This window comes from Rhinoderma darwinii, chromosome 1, assembly GCF_050947455.1.
Source record: "Rhinoderma darwinii isolate aRhiDar2 chromosome 1, aRhiDar2.hap1, whole genome shotgun sequence".
Classification (NCBI taxonomy): Eukaryota; Metazoa; Chordata; class Amphibia; order Anura; family Rhinodermatidae; genus Rhinoderma; species Rhinoderma darwinii.
The window spans coordinates 93,406,836-93,429,614 of NC_134687.1; the positions used below are offsets into that span (position 1 = coordinate 93,406,836).

The 22,779-nt window shown below is 36.9% G+C and overlaps 1 protein-coding gene across 18 annotated transcripts in view; it reads right to left on the minus strand.

The window, feature by feature from the left end:
• Window positions 1–4,737: 4,737 nt before the first annotated feature.
• Window positions 4,738–22,779, minus strand: part of TENM3 (teneurin transmembrane protein 3) — a 1,030,160-nt gene continuing 1,012,118 nt past the window's right edge. For all 18 annotated transcript variants that reach the window (XM_075860221.1, XM_075860218.1, XM_075860216.1 and 15 more), the window contains 6 exons: window positions 20,437–20,612; window positions 19,898–20,133; window positions 17,991–18,287; window positions 14,217–15,825; window positions 11,769–11,899; window positions 4,738–7,261 (listed from right to left, as the gene is read on the minus strand). In XM_075860221.1, the coding sequence (XP_075716336.1) occupies window positions 6,506–7,261; window positions 11,769–11,899; window positions 14,217–15,825; window positions 17,991–18,287; window positions 19,898–20,133; window positions 20,437–20,612 (3,205 nt within the window). In that variant the 3' untranslated portion in view covers window positions 4,738–6,505. The remainder of the gene's footprint in view (window positions 7,262–11,768; window positions 11,900–14,216; window positions 15,826–17,990; window positions 18,288–19,897; window positions 20,134–20,436; window positions 20,613–22,779) is intronic.

Sequence of the window (22,779 nt, forward strand, 5' to 3'; positions counted from 1 at the left end):
GGAAAGCCAACGCTGATGTGAACCGGCCCTTATACACGGGCCAATGATCTGGAAAACGAGCGTTCATATGACCACTCGTTCCGATCATTACCCTGTGTAAACAAGGCAACGATCAGCCAATGAAAGAGCAAACGATTGTTCATTGGCTGATCGTATCGTTTATGCAGCACAAAATATTATCGTTGTCGGCAGCACATCTCACTGTGTAAACAGAGAGATGTGCTGCCAACATGATGGAAGTGCATGGGGACAAGCGATCGTAGTAACAATAGCTTGTCGCCATCATCATTGCTCCTTGTGAAAGAAGTAAACGAGTGCTGATCAACGAGCTGTCTTGTTGATCGGCGCTAATTTTTACAGCCCATATTGGCCGGTGTAAAAAAAACATTAGTTACGCTCATACTATTAGATCAGGCGGGCTGCCCAGCACCTTCTAAGTGTACCACATCACAAGGCCAGTCTGCATCCTGCAAAGATGAACATGAGGTATTAGTTAATATTTTTGCAAACATATGCAATTTGGCCAAAATGCCCGCTAGTTGGGCCTGACTTAAAGGCTGCTAGCCAGCATGGTGCACTACACATAATTTTGTGACTGCCACCTTATCGAGGCCTTATCTGTGTGCAATTATAGAACTAAGCAGCCAGCCCCCTCATGGATGATAGGTGTATGAGTGACTTTGTCAGTATTTTTTTATTAATATATAACAACAATCATAAAAAGCACACCTATTTTACATCGCACATTGGTGCTTAAATATCAGGTCTAGATAGCAATAAAATGAGTTATGTAACATTTGGTAAATGATAGCAGCCTGCGCTAGGCAGTACAGCAAATATCCTCAATCAAAATCATGTGCAGATCATGACAAGTCCCCAAAAAAATGACAGAAAATACATCAATAAGGTAAGGAAAACAAATGAAACAGACATAGACGAAAGACACACACACACACACACACACACACACACACACACACACACACACGCACATGGGAATGAGGAAAAGGATGAAAGAAACTCACACTGTTTATCAGGTAATAATATCATGCTAGGATTCTGTTAACCAAGTAGAGAAATAGGATAAATCTCTAAAACGAGACCAGGGCAATCTCCATTTGCGTAGATCTGACCGTTTCGGCTGCAATCATCAGTTCCATTCTCAGAATATAATTGAGTACATCCGCCCATTGCGTCCTAGTTAAAGATTTATGCAATTTCCATCATTTTTGGATTACTAATCTTACCGCCATTATAATACGATGTAGAGTAGATTTTTTTTATTCCAATGTACCCAGGAAATATAGAGAGGAGAACAATCTCAGGGAACTAATCTTTTTACCTTCCCTTGTATCATTAAGTATGGCCTTTTTCTGTGATTTTAAGTAAATTGAATCACTCCTTTAATATTTCCTTAGGAAATGTTTACCCTCTCCCTTGAGTCGAGCTCCGATCTTCCTTTTGAGATAAAAACACAACAAATGAACGATCTCCTGAACATGATGTAAAATGAGCCTTATTCCCACCCCTATATATCTTTTTTTTATCTATCTATCTATCTATCTATCTATCTATCTATCTATCTATCTATCTATCTATCTATCTATCTATCTATCTATCTATCTATCTATCTATCTGTCTATCTATCACATATCTCTAGCTATCAAGAATCACAAAATATTATGTATCAGATTTGAGGTGACAGAAAACCATCACAAAGCAATGTACAGTGAAACCTCTTCAAAAGATCACCTTTTTGAGAAGACAACCCCTTTATCCAGACCAGATGTCCTGTGACAGATTTCCAGGGACATCTTCTTTGAGAAGACCACCCCATAGATGACTACTTTTCAATGCAATTTTGGATGGACCTCTCAAAAGAGGTTTCATTGTTTACTGTATATTTTGTGCCTTGAATGTAATAATTACTATATTGCTAACCTTTAATTATTTTGTATTTGTTTTTTTTTTGTTTTTTTTTGAGGCTGAGAACATTTTGTTTTCGGTCTCTGATCACAGGCTGGTCACCCCATTCCTCGTTAGGGATCTAAATATTTATATCTGTGTGTTCATGAATTAATTAGTTGGAAAACATTTTGTTTCAAAATCCAACCAGGTGATAAATATCTCTCTCATCCGTGCAACATGGAAAATAATTAAAATTTCTCCAGTCTAGATGTAAACATTTAATATATATTCCAAGTGAAAACCTTTCTAAAGGTGCCCAGCTTTACCGCTAATAATGATGACGGTGTGCTCTGCAGTTATCTAGTATAGAAGATGCAGCAAATAAAGGCAAATAATCATTTGTATTGTCTTCACTGTTGAGCATAATCTTCAAAAATATATTAGTAAGTCATGTACATAACAAATCCTTACTATAATCGTTTAGAAAACACAATAACATGATGCAGGGCTGTGGGGGTTTTAAATTCACCATCTCCGTGCTATAGAAAAGTCTGCAGGATGTAAAAGAGACTGTATTGTATTTGGTTGTTTATAGGGAAGGTGAGAATCTAAATTTCTCTTGTACTCTTCCAGCTATAATCTAAAAGCAAGTGATTTCAGTAATAACAACAAAGGACACTCTTTTGGCATACATTTGACCCATAGACACCCATGGGTACGTCACCGGACATCTTTGGATACTTTTTTTGCTACCCAAACGTTCTGATGTGGCACATAAATTTGTTGTGAAAGGACATACATATCTGAATTTTCTAAAGATGGTCATTTATGTATATTAAAATTTCTTGTGCAACACAATCAATAATTATATAACCATAATGTTTACATCTATGGCGCCAGAATGCTCAGATATCATCCATTTCAGGCCGTTCAGCCAAAAGGACAATTTTATTGATTGCTGATGCCAATGATAATCTGGTTGTGTATCTCCGTGAGGCACCTGGATCATACTGGTGTTGGATTGTCAGTAAAACCATTTAAAGTGTTACAATTCACTTATTTAGGACACTTTGTTCATTTAGAAAAAATCATGTTCTTATCAAATCCTCTATCATTTTTAAAATAAATCATTAGTCATGGGCCAACAAAATATATTCCAGGTAGTCAGGCGTCCCTGAACATACTAATTGGGTTTTAGTAAAACTGTCTTTGTGGCCCATAGCAACCAATCAGAGTTACGTTTTCATTTTGTTAGTGCAGTGTCAGAAATGAAAGCTGAGCTCTGATTGGTAGCTTTGGGCAATAAAGACAGTATTATTGCTGGACCTTTTTGAAATTAGGCCCACTGAGGGAGATATATCAAACTGATGCAGGGGAATACTGGAGTAGTTGACCATGGCAACCAATCAGGTTGCTGCTTTCATTTTCCAAATGGACTCTGACAGATGAGAAGATGAGAGGTGAAATTCTATAGGCAAGTACGCCACTTTTCCTTTGCTCCAGTTTTGATATATTTCTTCCGTTGTCTATATTTGTTTAATAATTAACATTGCCAATGATATTATTGATTAATACATGAATTACTGTGTAAGGCATTATAAATGGCTAAATGCATTTATTCTAATATGTTATTTTTATTAGGTCATATAATGTATGTCTTTTCTTAAAGGGGTTGTATGAGGTTAGAAAAACATGGCTGTTTTCTTCCAGAAAAAGCACCACTCTTGTCCACATGTTGTATGATGTATTGCAGCTCAGATGATATTTCATCTTAAAGGGTTGTCTAGTATAGTAAAATTAAGGCTGCTTTCTTCCAAAAACAGTGCCACACCTGTCCACAGGTTGTTTTGGTATTGCAACTCAGCCCCATTCACTTCAACCCATGGACAGGTGTGAAGTTTCTTGAAGAAAGCATCCATGTTTTTCTAATCCTGTACAACCTATTGAGCCCCATTGAAGTGAACAAGACTGAGCTGCAATAACAGACACAACCATTAGACAAGTTTCTGGAAGATAGCAGTCATGTTTTTTTAACCTCATGCAAGCCCTTTAGGATCAAATAAAAAAATAAGGCCTCATGCACACGACCGTAGCCATGTGCACGGCCGTGATTTTCAGGACGGTCGGCCGCGGAGTGTCACCTGCCAGCCGCCTGCAAATCGCGGGCCGTGCACATAATCACGTCCATTATTTCCTATGAGCCTGGACTGCAGAACATGGCCGTAATAAGACATGTCCGTTCTTTCTGTGGTCCAGGCTCCTGGGCCATGCATGGACCGTGAAAACCACGGTCGTGTGCATGGGCCCATAGGAATGAATGGGGCCCAATTCTCCCGTGGATTTTCAAGGGAATTGCGGCCGCAAAAGCACGTTCGTGTGGATGGGGCCTAAGATAAAATGAAAACAAATGTTTTTGTTTTTTTATCATAAATAGTTTTGCTCCTAACACGTAACTAGTTTGTCATTACTGTAAATTTACTCCACTGGTTTTAGGTAAATATATAACGGTTATAACACTAATCCAATACTATGTGTAAAAATGTCACAAAACAGAGATTTCTCTACATCTGATATCAGCTGTAACCTTCATGCAGCCAGATTGACAAACGATGCGCAACGTGAAATGAGGAAAGATGAGATTATATAGAGAACTGATTTCTCAGACGTCATTTATACACTGACAGTTCTTTGTTACTGTACATTTCCCAGTATAAAGTGACACATTGAACAGTGACATGGTCCGACTTGCATTTCTGCAACAAGAAATGGCTGCCTACTATGTTTTATCGCCTTTTACAGCAAACACTTTTATTAGAATGATGAAATAAACCACCAAGGTTTATAATTAATCGTAACAATAGAGGCATTAAAATAAATATATAAAAAAAAAAACATTTACAAGATTCAAAATGGAAAATAATTTGTCATAGTTATTGGAAGATTTGGAGCAAAACACAAGCCTCTAATGTACACAAGTAACACTGCTTTTATTGTTGGCAAGTATGAACTTTCCAATACGCGAAGATTTCCTTAAAGCTCATCTGTAAATCTAGAATATCAATCTACGACATGTCTGAACAACATTAGAACTATAAGGTAAGGGATTCTGGTAAATACACAATTAAAGTATGTTATGTTGAGGCAAAGAGCATTAACAAACATATCCTATTAATTCCAAAAAATATGAAAAAAAGCAAGTGTGCCAGGAAGAAGTTTACACCAGACTACTTCAAAACGGCTATTTCTATTGGAGGAGTAGCGATAAAAGCCGCAACACGGGGCCCATCATGAATTCTAGGACTACATAAGCCATGAGCTACTAGACATATTACAGAAATATCTTGATTCTGTTACAGTATCAGTGAAGGCCTGCAACGGTTGACTGGCACTTGCCTATTTTACCAGCTACATGTAGAATTCACTACTCTAAGCGGTAGCTGTTAACAATGTGTTGGTGCTTGCCCCTTTATCTAGGATAGTCATCGCTATAACCTGGCAAGCAGAAGGAGCAAGAAATTCCCCTATTCCTTGCTTTTCTACCCTTTGCAGCATAAAGTTTTTTTTCTACCTATTAATGAAACCGTTTATATGTATATTTATTCACACTGTAAAATTGCTTTTAATATTTGATCATCTTCTATTTAAATCTATAGGTCCAATGAGCCTTACTTTAATTCTAGTATTTGAAGAATGTAAATGACTATAAAACTATCCATAGAAAAAGGACCCTTAAGAGCTCTTACATTCATTTTTTATCATTTTATTTTATATATAAACTTTCTGAAACACTTTTACATAAATTAACTCCTCTGAGACTAATATTTGATGTACAGTAAATTGTAATTCCTATAAAAATCCATAAACAACTTGTTTCACATAATTTACAAAAAAAAAAGAAAATAAAATCTGATTCCTTTGCTGAAACTTGCAGAGAATTCTACTTGCAATATTTTTGTTCAAGGCAAACCATGTTAGCATTGAAAAATCTGTATTTAAAGTCACATGGTAGCATAAGTCACTTGTGCCAATTATTGTCCTTGTCTGTTTTATAAAGCAGCACGGAAAAAGCAGTTGAGTCGTCTATAAACATTAATTTTGCTCCACATTTCAAAATGAACAATGATATATACCACATCCTATGCAGAGAGAAAGAGAGAGAAATCGAGAAACTACTCTTGGTAAGCAAAGGTCAACATTTCAATAATATTCAGAAACACTGTACAGATATTCGGTTTGATTCTTTTTTTTTTCTTTTAATACAGTGCCTGGATGAACGTAGATAGAACCTACTGCAAAATTTATAGGCTCTACTCTCCAGTCCAAGTGCAGTGATATGCATATGTAAACATATTATCTTAAAGCAGATCACCTTTAAGGTCATTCATAAAAACAAATGGGGAGGGTGCCAACAGCATTTTCATTCCCCAGGAAGGCTCTTTTATTCATAGAGTCCAGTACAGATTGTGCTACAGAGAGGATATTTGAGCCAACGTAGAGTCTAGGCTCAAATAACTATGCAGCAAAACAGTTTCCGTCTCCCTTTCTAGAGGAAGCACAAGTGTTACGTCTCTTTGGCAGCCTCAGCAAGGCCGTTGTGTTACCTTTTCCCAATCTCGCTTTGTCTGAGAAACTGTATATTGTAAGAGCTGTCTGCTAATTCAGGGTATTGCTCCACAGAGAGTACATAGTACCCATCATATCCTTGCACTTTGCCAGCACTCAGCAGCTGTCTTTTTTCTCCTTCAGTCCACAACCTAGCACCCTCTTCACCATCTCTTACTCTTTGCTGTTCCCTGGCCCAGGCGTGGGAAAGGGCCCTTTGTCTTGCTTGTTCTAGGATGCGAGCCTTCTCCTCATCAAGTGTCATGCCGTAACGTACATGCAAGGCCAGGGCACCGTACTGCATTTCCACATCAGCAAACCTGCGAGTTCTTCCATTTACTACTGTGGTAGACTGGGAGACTGTAACATTGATGCCATTTTCTAATGTCTTGCGGCCACTGGTCAACCTTAAGGTGGCAAGGTCGCTTTCAGGAGTGGTGGTCTTGATGAAATAGTGGGTGTCTCGTCCTTCTATGGTGAAATGTAGGTTCTCTAGGTAGAAAGCAGAGTTGAGAACTGCTGCGACCTTGATGCAGTCCTCGTTTGCAATATTGAGAACATTAGTGATGACTTTGCCTTGATTGACAGCTAGCATTACTCCTTTTCCTATCAGTGATTTCACAGTAGCAAACCATAGCCATGATTTCTCCTCTCTGGTTTTATGTCTACTTATTTGTATCTCTGGGATTTTCCCCAGAGACAAGAAAGACTTTGCCTGCCGTGATACTTGCTGCTGCACTCCGGAAAGCGGCTGAAAGACAAATAGTTAAGTTGTAAATTATTTATTCGGAAACAAAAAATGTCATATAAATGCATTACATTTTGGACATGTTATTTTCTTGTTTTCCTTTTTTACAAATCACAATAAACTGTCACCGTGCTGTATACTTTGCTTTTATTTACGGCCAATAAGATTGAGTCATTTGACTTTTTCCCACCGTGCATTTGCTTTGCTTCCACTTATATTAGAAAGTGTTTACTTTACAATGAATATGTTATGGTAAAGGGAGCACATTAATCTTTATAAACTTGTATACCAAAGATAAATACTGACTTAAAAGTCAAGTTATAGTAACAAGAAACAACATCTACTCAAAAAATGTCTATTACACGGATTTAATCCAAGATACTGGATTATATACGGATTAATAATCCATATTTATCATAGATTTAAAGTCACCGTGTATGCTATTATAAAAGGGTTTTCTAGTTTTATGTAAATAAAACATGATCATTGTAAAATGAAAGGGTATACCGCTCTCTAAAGTACTTTATGTAACAATTACTCATTGTTTTCAAAATCTCTGCTTGCAGTCAATCTTATAAATCTCTCCTGATAAGGTGCCTGTGTAATAAGAGTGCTCTTTTCTAAAAAAAAAAACTGGAGTTCAGAAGCCTCATGACTGAGCAACAACTGTATTCATTTCTTATGCTATTCTGGCCTAGAGAAAAAGACTACGGAACCTTTTGTGGCATGTTGGAAAGTTGTGACACCTTTGTAAATGTGCCGAAAAATTATGACACCCTTGTAAATGAGACACTGCTCGAGCATTTCTCTCGACCTTAACCTAGGCATGTTCGTGAACATTTCCATTAAATTATCAACCGCATTTGGAAGAAGCATTTAACTAAATAAGGTTAAGTTCACCCTTCAGCTAAATTGTATTCAATATTTTATCCACATACATTAGTAGGGAAAAACTGATGTATTTTATGTTATGCTTTCCATTCTCCATATGCTCTAGAGAGGATAATGTAAAAACAACAAAAAGCCACTAGAGTCCAATGTTGTAGTATTAGCTTGTTAGTCCATATACTGTCCAGGATAAAATAATAACTAATATATAAAATACATCAGGGATGCCATGTCATCAATATTTCATTGGACTGGTGAACTGGTCTGAATTGTATATGCTGGTGCTGCTTGCAAAATATGGATTGTGGTTCCATCCTTATTCCAGATTACCAATTCTGCTTGGCTTGATATTTCAAATCCATCAACATTTTTAGTATGGGTAATGAGAATTTGTGCTTTGGTCCTGGTAGGTATACAAAGGGAATCTGGCACCAGTTATACCCCTCTAATAAAGAACATCTATAAGATGCTAAAGATAATGAGTTTGAGTGGGTGCCATTGTACTAAAGTGATGCTCCGTATGCTAATTATGCATTGGGCCTGATTGGTCAATGGGCACCATGTGGTCACAGCTACAAATTATTTTAGTACCGATTCCATGGCCGCGTGATTCCTCTCAGCTAATCAGGTCAGAAAGCACCCTAATTAGCATCATGCACTCCTCTCCTTTCATTTAGGCAGCGCATAGGGATCCTGCTAGATCCTTATGTGCTGTCTTATACTAACACATTAACAATACTGAAGAGTTTAGACAGTGAATAGACATTCCACGGGATGTCTATTCACAATCCCTGCACTTTGTTAATGTGTCTATGGTAGTTACAGCAGAGCAAGCGTAATCTCGTTGTAACCTGTCATCTACAGCGACTTTTGTAGAAAACTGGTGTAAACTAAGCCAACTAATAGGTGGTATAAGCAAGAAAAAAAGTGTTTAGCACGTCTAGCAAGATACTGCACGCACCACTTTGATAGACGAGGCAGTCAGAAAATGCACCAAATTTTAGTTTATACGGTGTCAAATTTTAACAGTATTAGTAAATCTGCCCCTGTAGGTATTGTTTTAGAAAACTGTAAAAAAAAAAAAAGTATAGAGTACATTATCCCTACAAAATGTTCCATGATGTGTCCTGTATATCGATTTAGCATGTATGGAGTTAAAGAAGTCTGAATTAATATAAGGTACTCGGGGAATTTTCACATTTGTTTTATTGTCAACGTTTGATGGATAGTTCCCTCTGTCCCTGTTGCTAGTAGCCTGAAGCTAATGAAAAGCCCTGCAAAGTATTAATGCCAGTCAATTTTTTTCTCAGTCATTAACACATAATACATGTATCTGTTCACCAATTAAACTGACTGTCATCTGGAATTCTGCAATTAAATTTAACACCAATATTTCATTTTTCTGACAAGTGAAATTAAAGCCACCATTGTTCCCCACTGGCATTCCGCTTCTATACTATCCAACATGTCTTTTTTCTACTTCCAGACCAGAATATTACATTAAAATGGTGTTAGAATTTTGCAAATATATTGATCTTTACTTTTTGCTTGAGGATGTAATTTTGTAACAGGAGGACTACACGTAGCAGGAACTGATTATGCTATATACATAATATATAGGCATAAAGTAAACAGTTCATAAGACAGCAAAAATACATCTGATTACCATATTACTAAGGGCTTTAATATAGAGAATATAAGAATGAAATCCGGCTAAAGGAAGACAGAATTCAGATTTAATGAAATTTCAGATTAATTTTATTCTGCATGATTTATCGCTGCAGTAAGAAAATATGGATTTGAACAACAAGAGCTTTATACATAGAGACTGTAGTCTCTTACTGACAATAGGGGAATATAAAGAATACAGAGAAGAACAAAGTAAAGGAATAAACTTGCATAAGGAGTAAATCTTGTCTTGTCAATGACATACAAACCATGCACATCTCCATGCACATCTAGTGTTAAATCAAAGTATTTCTCATTCAGGAACATCTGTTCCCTGGTCGAAGAATTTGTTCATTTTCTATATAACTTAGTGAAGAAATGTCAAGGCACATGGGCCAGATTTACTGTTCAAATTAAACCAGAATTCTGGTGTTCATGCTGTGTGCCACATTTCTTAAATGTTTTAGATACTTTTTGGTCAGCGCTAAACAAGGGGCGCGGCTTATTAGGAAAGGGGCATGGTCTATTGGAAAGAAGGCGTGGCTGAAGATGCGCCGCTGTGCACTAAAGTTGTACCAAAATTTTGCTAAAAAATACTGCCGTTAACTAAGCTAACCATTAGGTGGTATAAGAAATTGAAAAGTATATAACATATCTAGCTAGATGCGCCAAATTTATCACACAGCATGCACCACTGGGATTTGTCACATCTTCTGACTGCTTGATCTAAGTTTACACTGTCTTAAACTTAAACAGTATTAGTAAATCAGCCCCATGGTGTCCATCATTACACATGCAAGTGTAAACCTGAGATACTCGAGCATTATGAACATATCCAGAGGGCTAACTTGAAGCTTTTGGACCACAATGTAAAACCTGTAATAGAGCCACCAACTATGATGTGTTATTTATAGTACTGGTCCCCTCATATGGGGAAGAGGGACCTTTTCGGCTTCTTGAGGCATGGGGGTGCGGCCATGACCTCTGCACCCTCTATAGTAACAGCACTAAACATACTGTAGCCTTTGCATTTAACAAAGTTTAATTCTCTACATAGTGCTCAGCGGTTCTTCTCACTCCTGATTTTAAAGAATAGAACTGGAAAAAAATCCTTGGTCCAGTTTATGAAAGATAAGAATTACTCCTTTTTGGTCACTTATCGAATGTATGTACTGAGCCAGACATGATGTAATGTATAACACCCGTAGTTTCATTATTCTCACTCTAAATCTAGTTTTAAACCATGCAGATATGTTCTTTTTCTGTATTTCTTCTCAGCTTCTGATGACAGGAAAATAAATCTTTTTAATAGACACTCTGGGCATTTGTTAGTTGGCTTGACTGGCTTTCAATTACACACTGGCCGATTTGCTCTGCATTGAACATCCCAAATAAAATGAAATGATGACAGTTTTGTATTTGCTGCCTCAGATTCATAATATGATCACTTTACAGTTGGACGGTAGGCTTTTCATTAGGATATAGTATAGTTGTAAATCCCTTTCTAATGCTCAAAGTGAATCTGTCGTCCATTTATAACCATAATCTAGTCAAAATAATGTCATACATATATGTGATAAGATCACATTGGGAAAGTCTTTGATCACAAACCTCCACTGATTTCCAGAACCCTTTGCTTAGGATCCTACATCAGTAACAAATATCTATGAGTAGTGCCACAAGTGTTAAGAGTGCTCCATAGAACCCTTATATATCCGGAAATCAGTGGTGGTCTGAGACATCTTCTTACAAGTATCTAGGACGTATAAGAAGATTAGATTATACTAGATTTCCCCTCTAGTGAGAAAAGCAATAGGATTTGAATTCACCATTTACATAAGTTCATTGAATACTGGACCTGGCATTGAAATTGCAGCCTCTTCTGCTCTCAGGTGGGAGCTCTACATTTAAGATATCACCCTACATTAAAACAAATGTGAAGAGAGAAACTTACCGGTACATCATCCCATTGTTGACTCTTTAGAAGTTCATAGGACGATTCTGTTAAATCAAGTTTGGGGTGTTGAAAGCCGGGAATGGAATTGTGTAGATAAAACCCAAATGTCATCAGCCAGCTGTTAATATCTACAGAAATATAATATATATATATTATATAATATAAATTCTTACAAACAATTCAGCTGACTTATCACTAAGTTTTCAGTCTTCAGGAAGAAACAACCGGCCAGTAGAAACTAATGTGAACCCAGTTGGCCCAAATTTAATATCAAAGCTGTCATGATCAGAATCCATGCCCCCAAAGCTGCAATGCAGGAAAGCTCATATTCATGTATACTTAGAAATATTTAGACATATTGTATATTTATCTTTAAAAGGAGAGCTAAAGGTAATGTAGTAATTTTGCGCAAATACCTTAAAAATGGCACATTTAAAACTTTTTTTTTCTAAATGTGTATAGAAAACCTTCTAAGGCATAGTGTTAATAAGCTATCACGTGTGATCATGCACATGTCACTTTCTCTGTATACACCATTAAGAAAACACACACACCGTATCATTTCTTTGACAACACAATCTACATTTGGACTCATCAAAAGGAATGGTAAATTGGCATTTCCTACAGGGTACAAGGTACCAGCAGAGGCTCAGGTGGCCGCTGGTCTGCTGCTGTTTCTCATCCACCTAATAACCTGTGATAAACCTCTAGTCAACGGAATGGGAAGTTGCTTGTTTCCAATACACCTTTGTCAGGAGGAGGGCATCTCATTTCTATGGTTAATAGAGAGCATTTTCCCGACTGAGGTGTGAATTAAAGGAATTCTTCATGAAGGAAACATTGTAGAAGAGCTGACTGCCAAGTCTCTCAGAAATTCTCATTTATACGCATTTTATTCAATTATCCTCTCTTCACAGCAATACAGAAAAAGGCAAAATCACTTATGGAAGTAACAAAGCTCTGCATAACTTGTGAAGAGGGAAAAAATGAAATGTCAGTTGCTTGTATAAGAACTGTTTTAGCTTGAAGATCAAAGCATCAGTAAAGCAGAGTTCTCTTCTGACCAGGGTTCTATGTACTCGCAACTCAGCAGGAGCCGACATGAGATGTAGAGACCCATTTATTTATACCGAGCAGCACCATGTGCTTTCAGCTCCACATAGAGATACCCATCCTATATGGCCCCCATAGCTATAGAATAATATGCTTTGTATAACCTACACCTAATATCCAACCTCTGCATACCACGGACAAGAATAAAAATGGTGTTGGTATGAGGGTGACATTCTGCTGCTTAAGGAATAGTCCAGGACTAAACATAGCAAAGAATTCTTCCGTAGATGACTTAGATTATTTATAAGCATGACAGAAACTAATATTATAGAACCCTGATGTTAAATTGAAGCCAGACGAGCCACTATTATTTGCATTATAAAAGTAGACAATTATCTCCAGACACATTGTAGCTGTTCCCTAGAAATCTAGGCGATAAACCTCATATATCATTTAAATAGCTGCCTGGGGCAGACCGTCTGAGGGGTTAGAGTTGTGCGATCAAATGCCATCAAACTAGCAGTCATTATTCTAGAAGACACCTAATCCTTATTAGTCTATTGGAAATATATAGGCGCTAATTACAGGTTTAGATCCGAACACCAACTGAGATCTGTATTTCATTACCGGCTGCACAAGTCCTGCACTATGATATACTATATGATACAAGGAGAACAGACAATCATTGGCTGACATTCCCAAGTGATAGTGTGAAATACCTTAACAAATATTGGAATGGTTGCAGTTCTATTACCAAAGAATTATGTCACATTGTGAAATCAATTATTTAATTCCCTTGGATTTATATAGCTCATTACAAGAAATGTCACCCACAAAAGAGAATGTCTTGCAGCAAATCTATAATATAGCACAGAATGTGGTGAGGTATAGAAAGGCAAAACGGATGGATTAATCATTAGGTATATAAAGCCTGTGCCTAAAGGTATCAAAAAGGTTAGATATTTGATACTTCGAGTACTCTATATTTTTAACTAACAAATATTACACGTCATTTAGCCTTAGACACATTGCGGTGAGGCTCAAAATGGTGTAGTTTGTTTTTGCCACTGGTAAGCAAGTGGCAACATAACATGAGTGGGGGAGGGGAGGGAGTCCATCTAATAATTGAGTCTTCTATTTGACAACAACACAAACTCAAATATTCCCGTAGATAGTAGACGTGCCAGCAAGCATTATAGTGCTAGTTCATGTATCCTTGGATCTTGACAATTTTCTGCTCTTATACCTGAGTCCAAAAGGGCCATAACGGGTTAAAAACAAACAGTTCTTTCTATTTATTTGCCCAGTAGTGGGATTTCACTTTAACTCCCACCATAATGAATATACAAATGTAGATATCCATTTATATTGTAATATTAGATATCTTATTACCTGTGTAATCCTTGATGTCATAGAGTTTACTGACAGGATTGTTGTTTTTAAACATGTATAAATTAAAGGGTGCTGGATCTTTGCCAATTTTCTTCCATATTTCTATATCAGGTGTGGTCCAACGTCCAGCCAATATATCATAGTCTCTTTGACCAAAGTGTACTAGTTTTGTAAGTGGATCATACAGACCTCCATGAAATCCTATCACCAGCTGAAAATCAGGGTTAGAGTCAAAGTATATCTCGCCAAAAGCAGTGTACTGGACATGTTTCAGCATGAGACCATTACTACTAAAGACAGCCAGAGGGGTGCCATTGTTATCTGAGGCAATGTAAAATTCTTCACCACTGCTTATCTCCATGGCAAAAAGTTGTCCTTGTAGATCATAATATAGGCATGTGATTTCAGAACTGGAATGGTTATACACATGAGTTATTCTTGAGGGATAATTAAGATCAGCATAAAAAAATTGTAAGTGTTTCCCAAGACTGGTCTTGCTGGATATTCTACGACCAAGACCATCATAGCGATATATAACAGTCCACCCACTGCCTTTGCTGTACACCCTGGTGAGGAGACCTTTAGAGCTGTATTCAAAGATCTCAGTCCCTCTCTGACGCAGGAAGCCATCTTCATCTAAGCGATACTGAACGTCGCCTAGTCTTGTTATCCTGTCTCTCAAATCATAACGTAAAGGAGTTAATCTGCCACTGTTACTGGGGTTCAGCAAATGGAGGTTACCATTTAGATCATAATTGTATCTCCACATAATCTTCTCATTTAGTAGAACAGTTTGAAGTTGGCCATCTCCATCGTATTCATAGGCATATTTAGTGGTGTTAGCAAAAGGCCCAATTTTAATTTCCCGCTTTGTAACTCTCCCCATGCTGTCATATTGTACAGTGAGTCTATACATTTCTGACCTCAGTACATCATATCGTACTTCCCTTACTCGTCCATGGGCATCAAAGTGTTTTGTGTAAGTCATAACAGCTGTTGAAATAACTTTGATCACTTCATAATGGAGAACGCCAAACTTTCCAAACTGGTCCATTTTTCCAGATACATCATCAAACTGATATAATTCAATGGGCAAAGGGGTTTCATTGATCACACCCTGCATGCTAGTGACTCTGAAGTTATTGTCATAACTGTAGTCAAACCGTGCATTGACCATGCCGTCTTCACTGAAGCGGAATATCTGCCGATCTATCAAGGGGCCGATCTGCCGATATCGAATGGTGCAAATGAATCCATCTCCTTGAAGGTTCACTGTTTTCAGGACTCCTGCAGTCTCATCATATGTAAAGCTGACTCTTGTGCTATCATAGAGAACTTCTGAGACCTTTGTTTGCCTCTTGTATTTATACAGAACCCTCCTTCCTGTTCCCAGGAAAGCTGTTTGTAGTAGTAGTCCCTCTTCATTGTAATCCATAATAACAGAAGCATTACTTTCTGGGGGGTTATATATGTTTCGGTAGTAGCCAATGGAGCGAATAGTTTGCATTGTGTGTCTGGCAACGCTGGGCATTGTGATAGCAGACAGTCTGTCCAGTAAGTCATATTCAAAAATATATTGCCGTTGACTGTGAAGCAGCAGGACCATCGTCTGAAAAAAAATAAAAAATCATTTCCATGATGAATTAAATAAACATACAGAATAATAATTACTGATTTTGTGCAAAATATCATTAGGCTTTTCGCTCGAGAAAATAATTCACTCTTTTAATTGAATCATCCTTGACCCTACATGTTGTTTGCTATTCGCTACTTAATTTACTGGATGTTTTATTGTATCATTTCCTGCAATTAGTAGCAAGAGATTTATAATGTGTTGGTTGTTTTGATTGTGCCATTCTTTTGTCAAGCAGAAACAGCCAAGAAGCAGATTGTCAATGGTTATGGGCAAGTCATATGTAATAACTGAGGCAGAAGTGATTTTGGCAATGGTGGCAGTATTTCAAGAGGATGCAGGGAATGCACTGACTGTTTAATTAGATCTAACTAGGTTCACATATATTTTCATAATGGTGGCATGCTTAACCAAGTATACATCCAATAAGTCTTTTCAGGGTTATTTCTACTACAAATAAGAATCTTTCACCAATTACGCTCCTCCTTACAAGAAATGCTGCCCTATATATACATAATGAGTATCATTCACACTCATTTTATTTAATGGGTTGCAAATCTCCCTCCTCCTGCTATGGATATCAGGCCAAGTACTATAATGGCATCTCTTGACCAGAAGCAGGTTGCAGCTGTTTTTTAAATCCTAAACTGCGTTCCACGCTGACAAGAGACAGAGTCATAACTATATTCCCTCTGTTCGTGCAGTCATCAGGCGTTTAAGTTCAAGTATAGTTTTGTGGTTTCTGCTGCCATCGTGCAGATACCTACTGACATGTTCTCCTGCATTTTTGTGCCATTTGGAGCAATCAGCTATTTCGCTTCCACCAACAGTTGACTTTGGCCCATTTTGTTATTTTAATAGTGTGCCTTTTGCGCAGCTCGGGGAATTATGTGAAGTTGTGACAGATTGCAGAGTATTGGAAACACAAGGACATAGAGTGTGTATGTTAATGGTTGTCGACAGAATGATAAAAACTGGTTACCCAAAATGCTATACAGCTAAAGTCATACTTTATATTGCTTTCTGCTTGAAAAAAAGCTACTTTGTTGTTTACGCTATCGCCACTTCAATCGTAATATTCCCTAAATGGCTTTGCAAAAGTCTACTTAAAGTCAAATACTATTAGCATGGCAAATGGGGATACTTTAATTTCATTTTTTCCACTTAGCCAGGCATATTTTTCTCTGCTGTACTACACAAAAGAAGCCCTTGAAGAACAAGCCTGTATAATTTTGATATATAAAACGAGAAGAATGTGAAATTGCTCTGGGTGTTCTACAATCATGGTATAAAGTATGCATGAAGTACAAGTTTAATAATACTGATATTCCTGCTCACACATACATTAGGCAAGTTTTTATTTTATTTAACTCCACCAAAAAAACAACAATAAATGAATAAAATCACCCTTGCATTGTTCCTACAACGCAGGTCATAGAGTTATTTTCCATGCCAATTTTTCATAGTATATAGAGTTATAGAACTATAAAACCTGTAGAAGTTAACTTACTGAGCTTTACAGTTTTTAAGGCTGAGCACATAGACTTGGAGAAATGTATAAAAACGAATACAAAAGTGGGGCATTGCCCATCACAACCAATCAGGTTTCTACTTTTATTATCCATAAGCCCTTTGAAAAATGAGAGCTAGAAGCTGATTGGTTGCTATAAATATCACTTTGTCTCTTCGCCTGCACTAGATTTGATAGCTCTTTCCATTAAAAAAAACAAATCAGATTTTAAACAAAAATAGGAACATTAATCAGAACAAGTGCGAAAGAAAAGAAAGAAGTCACCCACAGCTACCAATCAGGTTGCTGTTTTCATTTCCCAAATGGCCTTGGAATTGTGAGAGCTTGTATTTGTTTCCAATCGGCAACTCCTACAATTTTCCATCATTCTAATTGTTGGTATATTTTGCTCAGTGTTTGTATCCAGCCTCAAGCCCATACGTTCCACAAAATCATTTTTATTGACTGAGACAATACACAATCACAGTAAAATAAGCTAGTATTACAATCTACCTCTCTGATGTCACTAAATGGTAACCTGCATTACAATGACTACAGTCAACACAATTGCTATATTTAATTATAGTAGGTGATAGATGCATGCTAAAGGCTTTCGTGATCTGAAATTTACCTTTTCAAGGTAGGTATAGCTCCATGTCTTGCCATCAGCAAATGACCTTGACACAATTCTGCCCTGTCCATCATATTCAACTCTCTCACTAGTGGCACCACGCTGAATGCTGGCGATTTGGCCAGTGGAAGAATAGGTGACATTAACAGACATGAAGTTGGTGCCTGGGAGCCACAAGGTGGGATGACCTGCACTATCATAACTAATTTTCAAGGTAAATTTTCGATGGTCATCATAGATCTTTTCTGTCTTCATGGTTCGATCATAGTCCACCGAAAGGAGGTTTCTGCCATTTACCTTTATAAAACAAACGAGAAGGTTCAATATATCAAAGAGCTGAAGCACCAGGCAGTTATTACTTCACAAACTACCAGCTTTTTGTTTAGACACCATTTACAATGATTGATTTCCTTTGCCAGTAAATTAATTTAGCAACTACTTGGTATAAGTGTACAGCATTATACTAACTGCAGTTTTAAAAGGTTTCATTAAGCACAGAGACAGCCTGGCATTTATTCAACCTCTTCTAAATTGAGGTCTTTGGAATTTAGTCATCTGTTAAAAAAGACTAACGTGCATTAATTGAAAAGTTTCATGAGCGCGTGTCTCTTGTATGTAGGATATATAGCGAGCACATCCACTGACAAAAAGCACAGCCATAATAAAACATAAGAACTAGTAACTGCCATCTTCATCTAACTTTATTCTCATCAATGACAGGAGACAGAGATAAACTATCTTGGAGTCTAGAATAGTGCAGAATGAAAAATAACTTGTCACATATTATTGATGCTGTGATATTACTGAAATATTATGATTTACAATTAAATGCATAAGCAATTTGTTTATCTTTGGAAAACATTCTAAACGCATAATGTGTGGGTTTGTTCGTCATCTTTTACTGGAGAAAGGGGTTTAATGATTATATTAGTCTTTCAAGGTCAGCGGCGATATAGTATAATATAATTGCAATCATTCACTTGTCAGCAAAACAGAACTACTTGTTTATTTTTACAATAGCTTAAACACATACAATAAGATGATGTTTTTGTGTTTTACGCTTATTGTTCTGGCAGATTGCTTGACACATGTTTAGCAAAAATGTACCATCAGAATAACAGAAAAATGAGTAGAGCACGGCTATATCAACAAGGAGAATAACTAGCCAGCAAGATCAAATCTACACCACTATAACCTTTGGCTCTATAATCCTCACCCACTGGTCACACCTTTTAAATTATTGTGAATTTTCTGTTAATTTAACATTATTTTATATGTCTTCATTCTTCTAATTGATTTTCTACACAATCCATAGAGTCCACAAAAAGTAGCTTGACTAGGTTACCATATTTACCAGGGCTAGTTTTTGTTAATGGTTTCTCTTGTCTGATAGCCACTAGTGGGTTCACATGACTGCATTACCAAAAGCTAAAAAATTCTGCCATGGAGGCAGATCAAAGTCCATGGTTTAACCTCCCATAGAACTACATAGCACAATTACATAGAATTCTGGGATAAAAGTCGTGTTTGATATGCTAGCATTTCAATGCAGTTGTCCCAATTGCTTCCTGAAATATTTGTTATGGGATGGGGGAGGGGACGGCTTGATGAGAAGGAGAAAATATACCCAAATATGAAGACAACATTTTTTAATGAATAGCCCACTGAAAATAATCATTTGATAATCTAAATGGCTAGCTCAAAAACAATAAAGAATTATTATTATTGCAGTATTCAACAAATCACATGGTGGGTTTGTCATTATAAAAGTGATTTTTGACCAGAGGTCTATATGATTATTTTACTTATTTCATTGCTTTGCTATGAAGTCTAGATACTGCATATGAAAACAATCTTGAGGGTGCAAAAAATGAAATGACTAATATGGGTTTAACATTTAGACTTACTCTGAGCTTTCGACCAAAAACGTTGACTTTTCCTTGTACTTGTTCTTTTCTAAACCTCCACTCCACCAAGTTGTGCCCATTCTCTCCAGGTAGAGTCATATTTCTTTTTGTAACAGTTGGGTTGGCAGGCCCTGCTAAAATATGGGGTTCTGTTTGAAAGTGCAAATCCATTCCATTACCATAGATAATTCTGATTGAACCATCATAGCCAACCTGGTAGCTGTTCCTCAGTTGGTCTGGAAGAAAAATCAATAATGAATAATAAAACATTTTCAAACATATATAAAATAAATGGGTAATGTCACATTGCATAAAAGAGTATTAATGTATGGAAGACTAATGCTCAACACAATTAATGCTACATATCTTAACGATATTCATCAAGAGCAGAATGGCTGGAAAAAAAAGTCATAGAATTTTTCAGTATTCTATGGCTTTCATAAGTCGATCCTTTCTTGACCCTTAACTGTAGGTGTACCACTAAAAAACAGTGAGAACGTCTGAAATGAATTTATCTTTAATGGGTGACATGCACTTACCTTGAACCATCGTGTAAAAGGAATCAATTGAGGATAAATTGGAAATAATACTGACATCTTCCTCTCTGCTAGACGACTCTATATCTACTGTAATGGCTTTATCCATTTCTCCATGGAGATTTGTAACAACACCCGTTGGAAACGTTACATTGGTAAGACGACCTTCACTGTTGTAGCTACAAAAAAAATGTAACAAATTAATGTTTATACCTGATACATTACACCCCATGCAATGAATTAGTGTATTTCAGTTGGACAAGACCATACAATTCCAGGAAAGAAAAAACAACAAATTTTTAGAAAATTTATAATCTTTTGGTGATGTTATATGATACATAACCAAAACAATATTGACACTATGTCTAGTGGTTTTAATCCTTTCAGCTACACCCTCTACAGTGCAATCTTCATAGATAAACATTAGCACCAGAAAAGTTCATACTGAAAAGTCTTCTGACTTTCAATGTGGTCGCAATACCAAAGTATGTCACCTTTCCAAAAAGTCTGTAGTCCAATTTATGCCCTAATATATTTGCCTTTATTGCGAAGTGGAAATGTCTTGTGTTCAGGCATGTAGCAGCAGACTACACAAGCTCACAAAAATAGACCTGCTGAATTCCTAACTTTCTCTAGGAGCAGCTTCAATACTGACCCTTCAGTAACCATCAAGTATCGGGTTTTCCTGGCTGAGAAGCCATACACACCTGACATGACCATGCACAATGCCAAATATTGGCTGGAGTGCTGTGAAATGTATTGTCAGATTGATGGACAAATCCGAGTATTGGGAACTTTTAATATTCAAATGTGTGGTGCTAACTGTAAAGTTTCATGGAGAAGGAATGACGTTCTGGAGTTACCTGTCATGGTTTGTTCTGGGTCCACAACCATAGATGAAAAAAAATTAATATTACAGCAGACAATGACATTCTAGAGAAAGTATATTACACATTGAAAACTAGTTAAAACACACAAAAAGTTTATATAAAGTTAGTCTGCCATATTGTGTGTATTTTTCTCATGCAATACCTTTGACCAAATTCTTATTAATATCTAAAAATTGTATAAAGGGATGATTCAATATAACAGTATATACAGCAATACACCCATTATAGCACTGAAACTGTGACCTACAGAACCCTCTGCTTATATATATATATATATATATATATATATATATATATATTGTTATGGAATCACTAGTTGAGCAATTTCCAGAGTGAATGTTGATGGAATTGCTATGTAAGCAGAGCCCACCGTAAGGCAGGTTGGAATTTGCTGCATAGGACCCAGGTTGCTTTAACAGAGTTTGGTGTTGGACAAGAGGTGCAATGCAGGCCATACCAGAACAGAAAACAAGACAGCCAGAGGGAAAATAGAAAGCACAAATCACAAAACTAGAGGATATCAGAAATTGCCGAAGTCAAAACCAGCCGGGAGCAGAATGTCCAAATCAATAAGGAAAGGTTAATTTCAGAGACAAGCCAAGGTCCAGTTCCAAAAGTCCAAATAGTCAACGGTACAGGGTATAATCAGAAGCTTGATCAAACACATGCAAACAAGGAGAATCACAAGCAAAGCAGACAGAGCTGACCCAGATTTAAATAATCCACCCTTCAATCTGATAGGAAGAAAGACAGAGAAGTGAGATAGGCTCTGCAACTAAAACCAGAGCCGCCCAGAAGCTAGACTAGTAGTCATGGCAATCTTAAAGGGACGGACGTTTCCTAACATATATCATAAGGTCAAATTCCTAATGTCAAGGCAGACACTGAAGTAAAAAAAGTTGCACACTACCATTTAATTTTTTTTTTTTGTAATAGCAATGTATAAGTTTACAGATATATACATAGATTTAGCAGTGCTCCGTTTGGCAGATGTAGAGTTTGTAATTTGTGATCGCACAACGCATTACATTTGGTTGCAGGTAAACCTACTTCAGAAATAACGTAGCCCCAAAGAATTACGGCAATGGTGAATTCACCTCTGCTTCATGCGTATCTTGTTCTCAATGCTGTGTTTGTGAATTGTGCTTTATTAAGAAGTAAAACGTTCAAATGCCCCTTACTCAAGATTTGCACATATCTGAACATACCTCTAAGGCCAACTGATATAATATACACTCACATTTCATACATAATTATTTCTTATCACAGAATACAAAAGACTATTAGGCTAAATGAAGAAATCAAACAGTGTGTCATATCTATGCTTGGCATATATAATATCATTAGAGAGATTCAGCTAACAATCAGAAGGTCTATTAAGGATAGAAGAATGTTAGACGTCAGCACCAATACACACATCTAACCTAAACCCAGTCACTTATTCCAAAAAACCCAT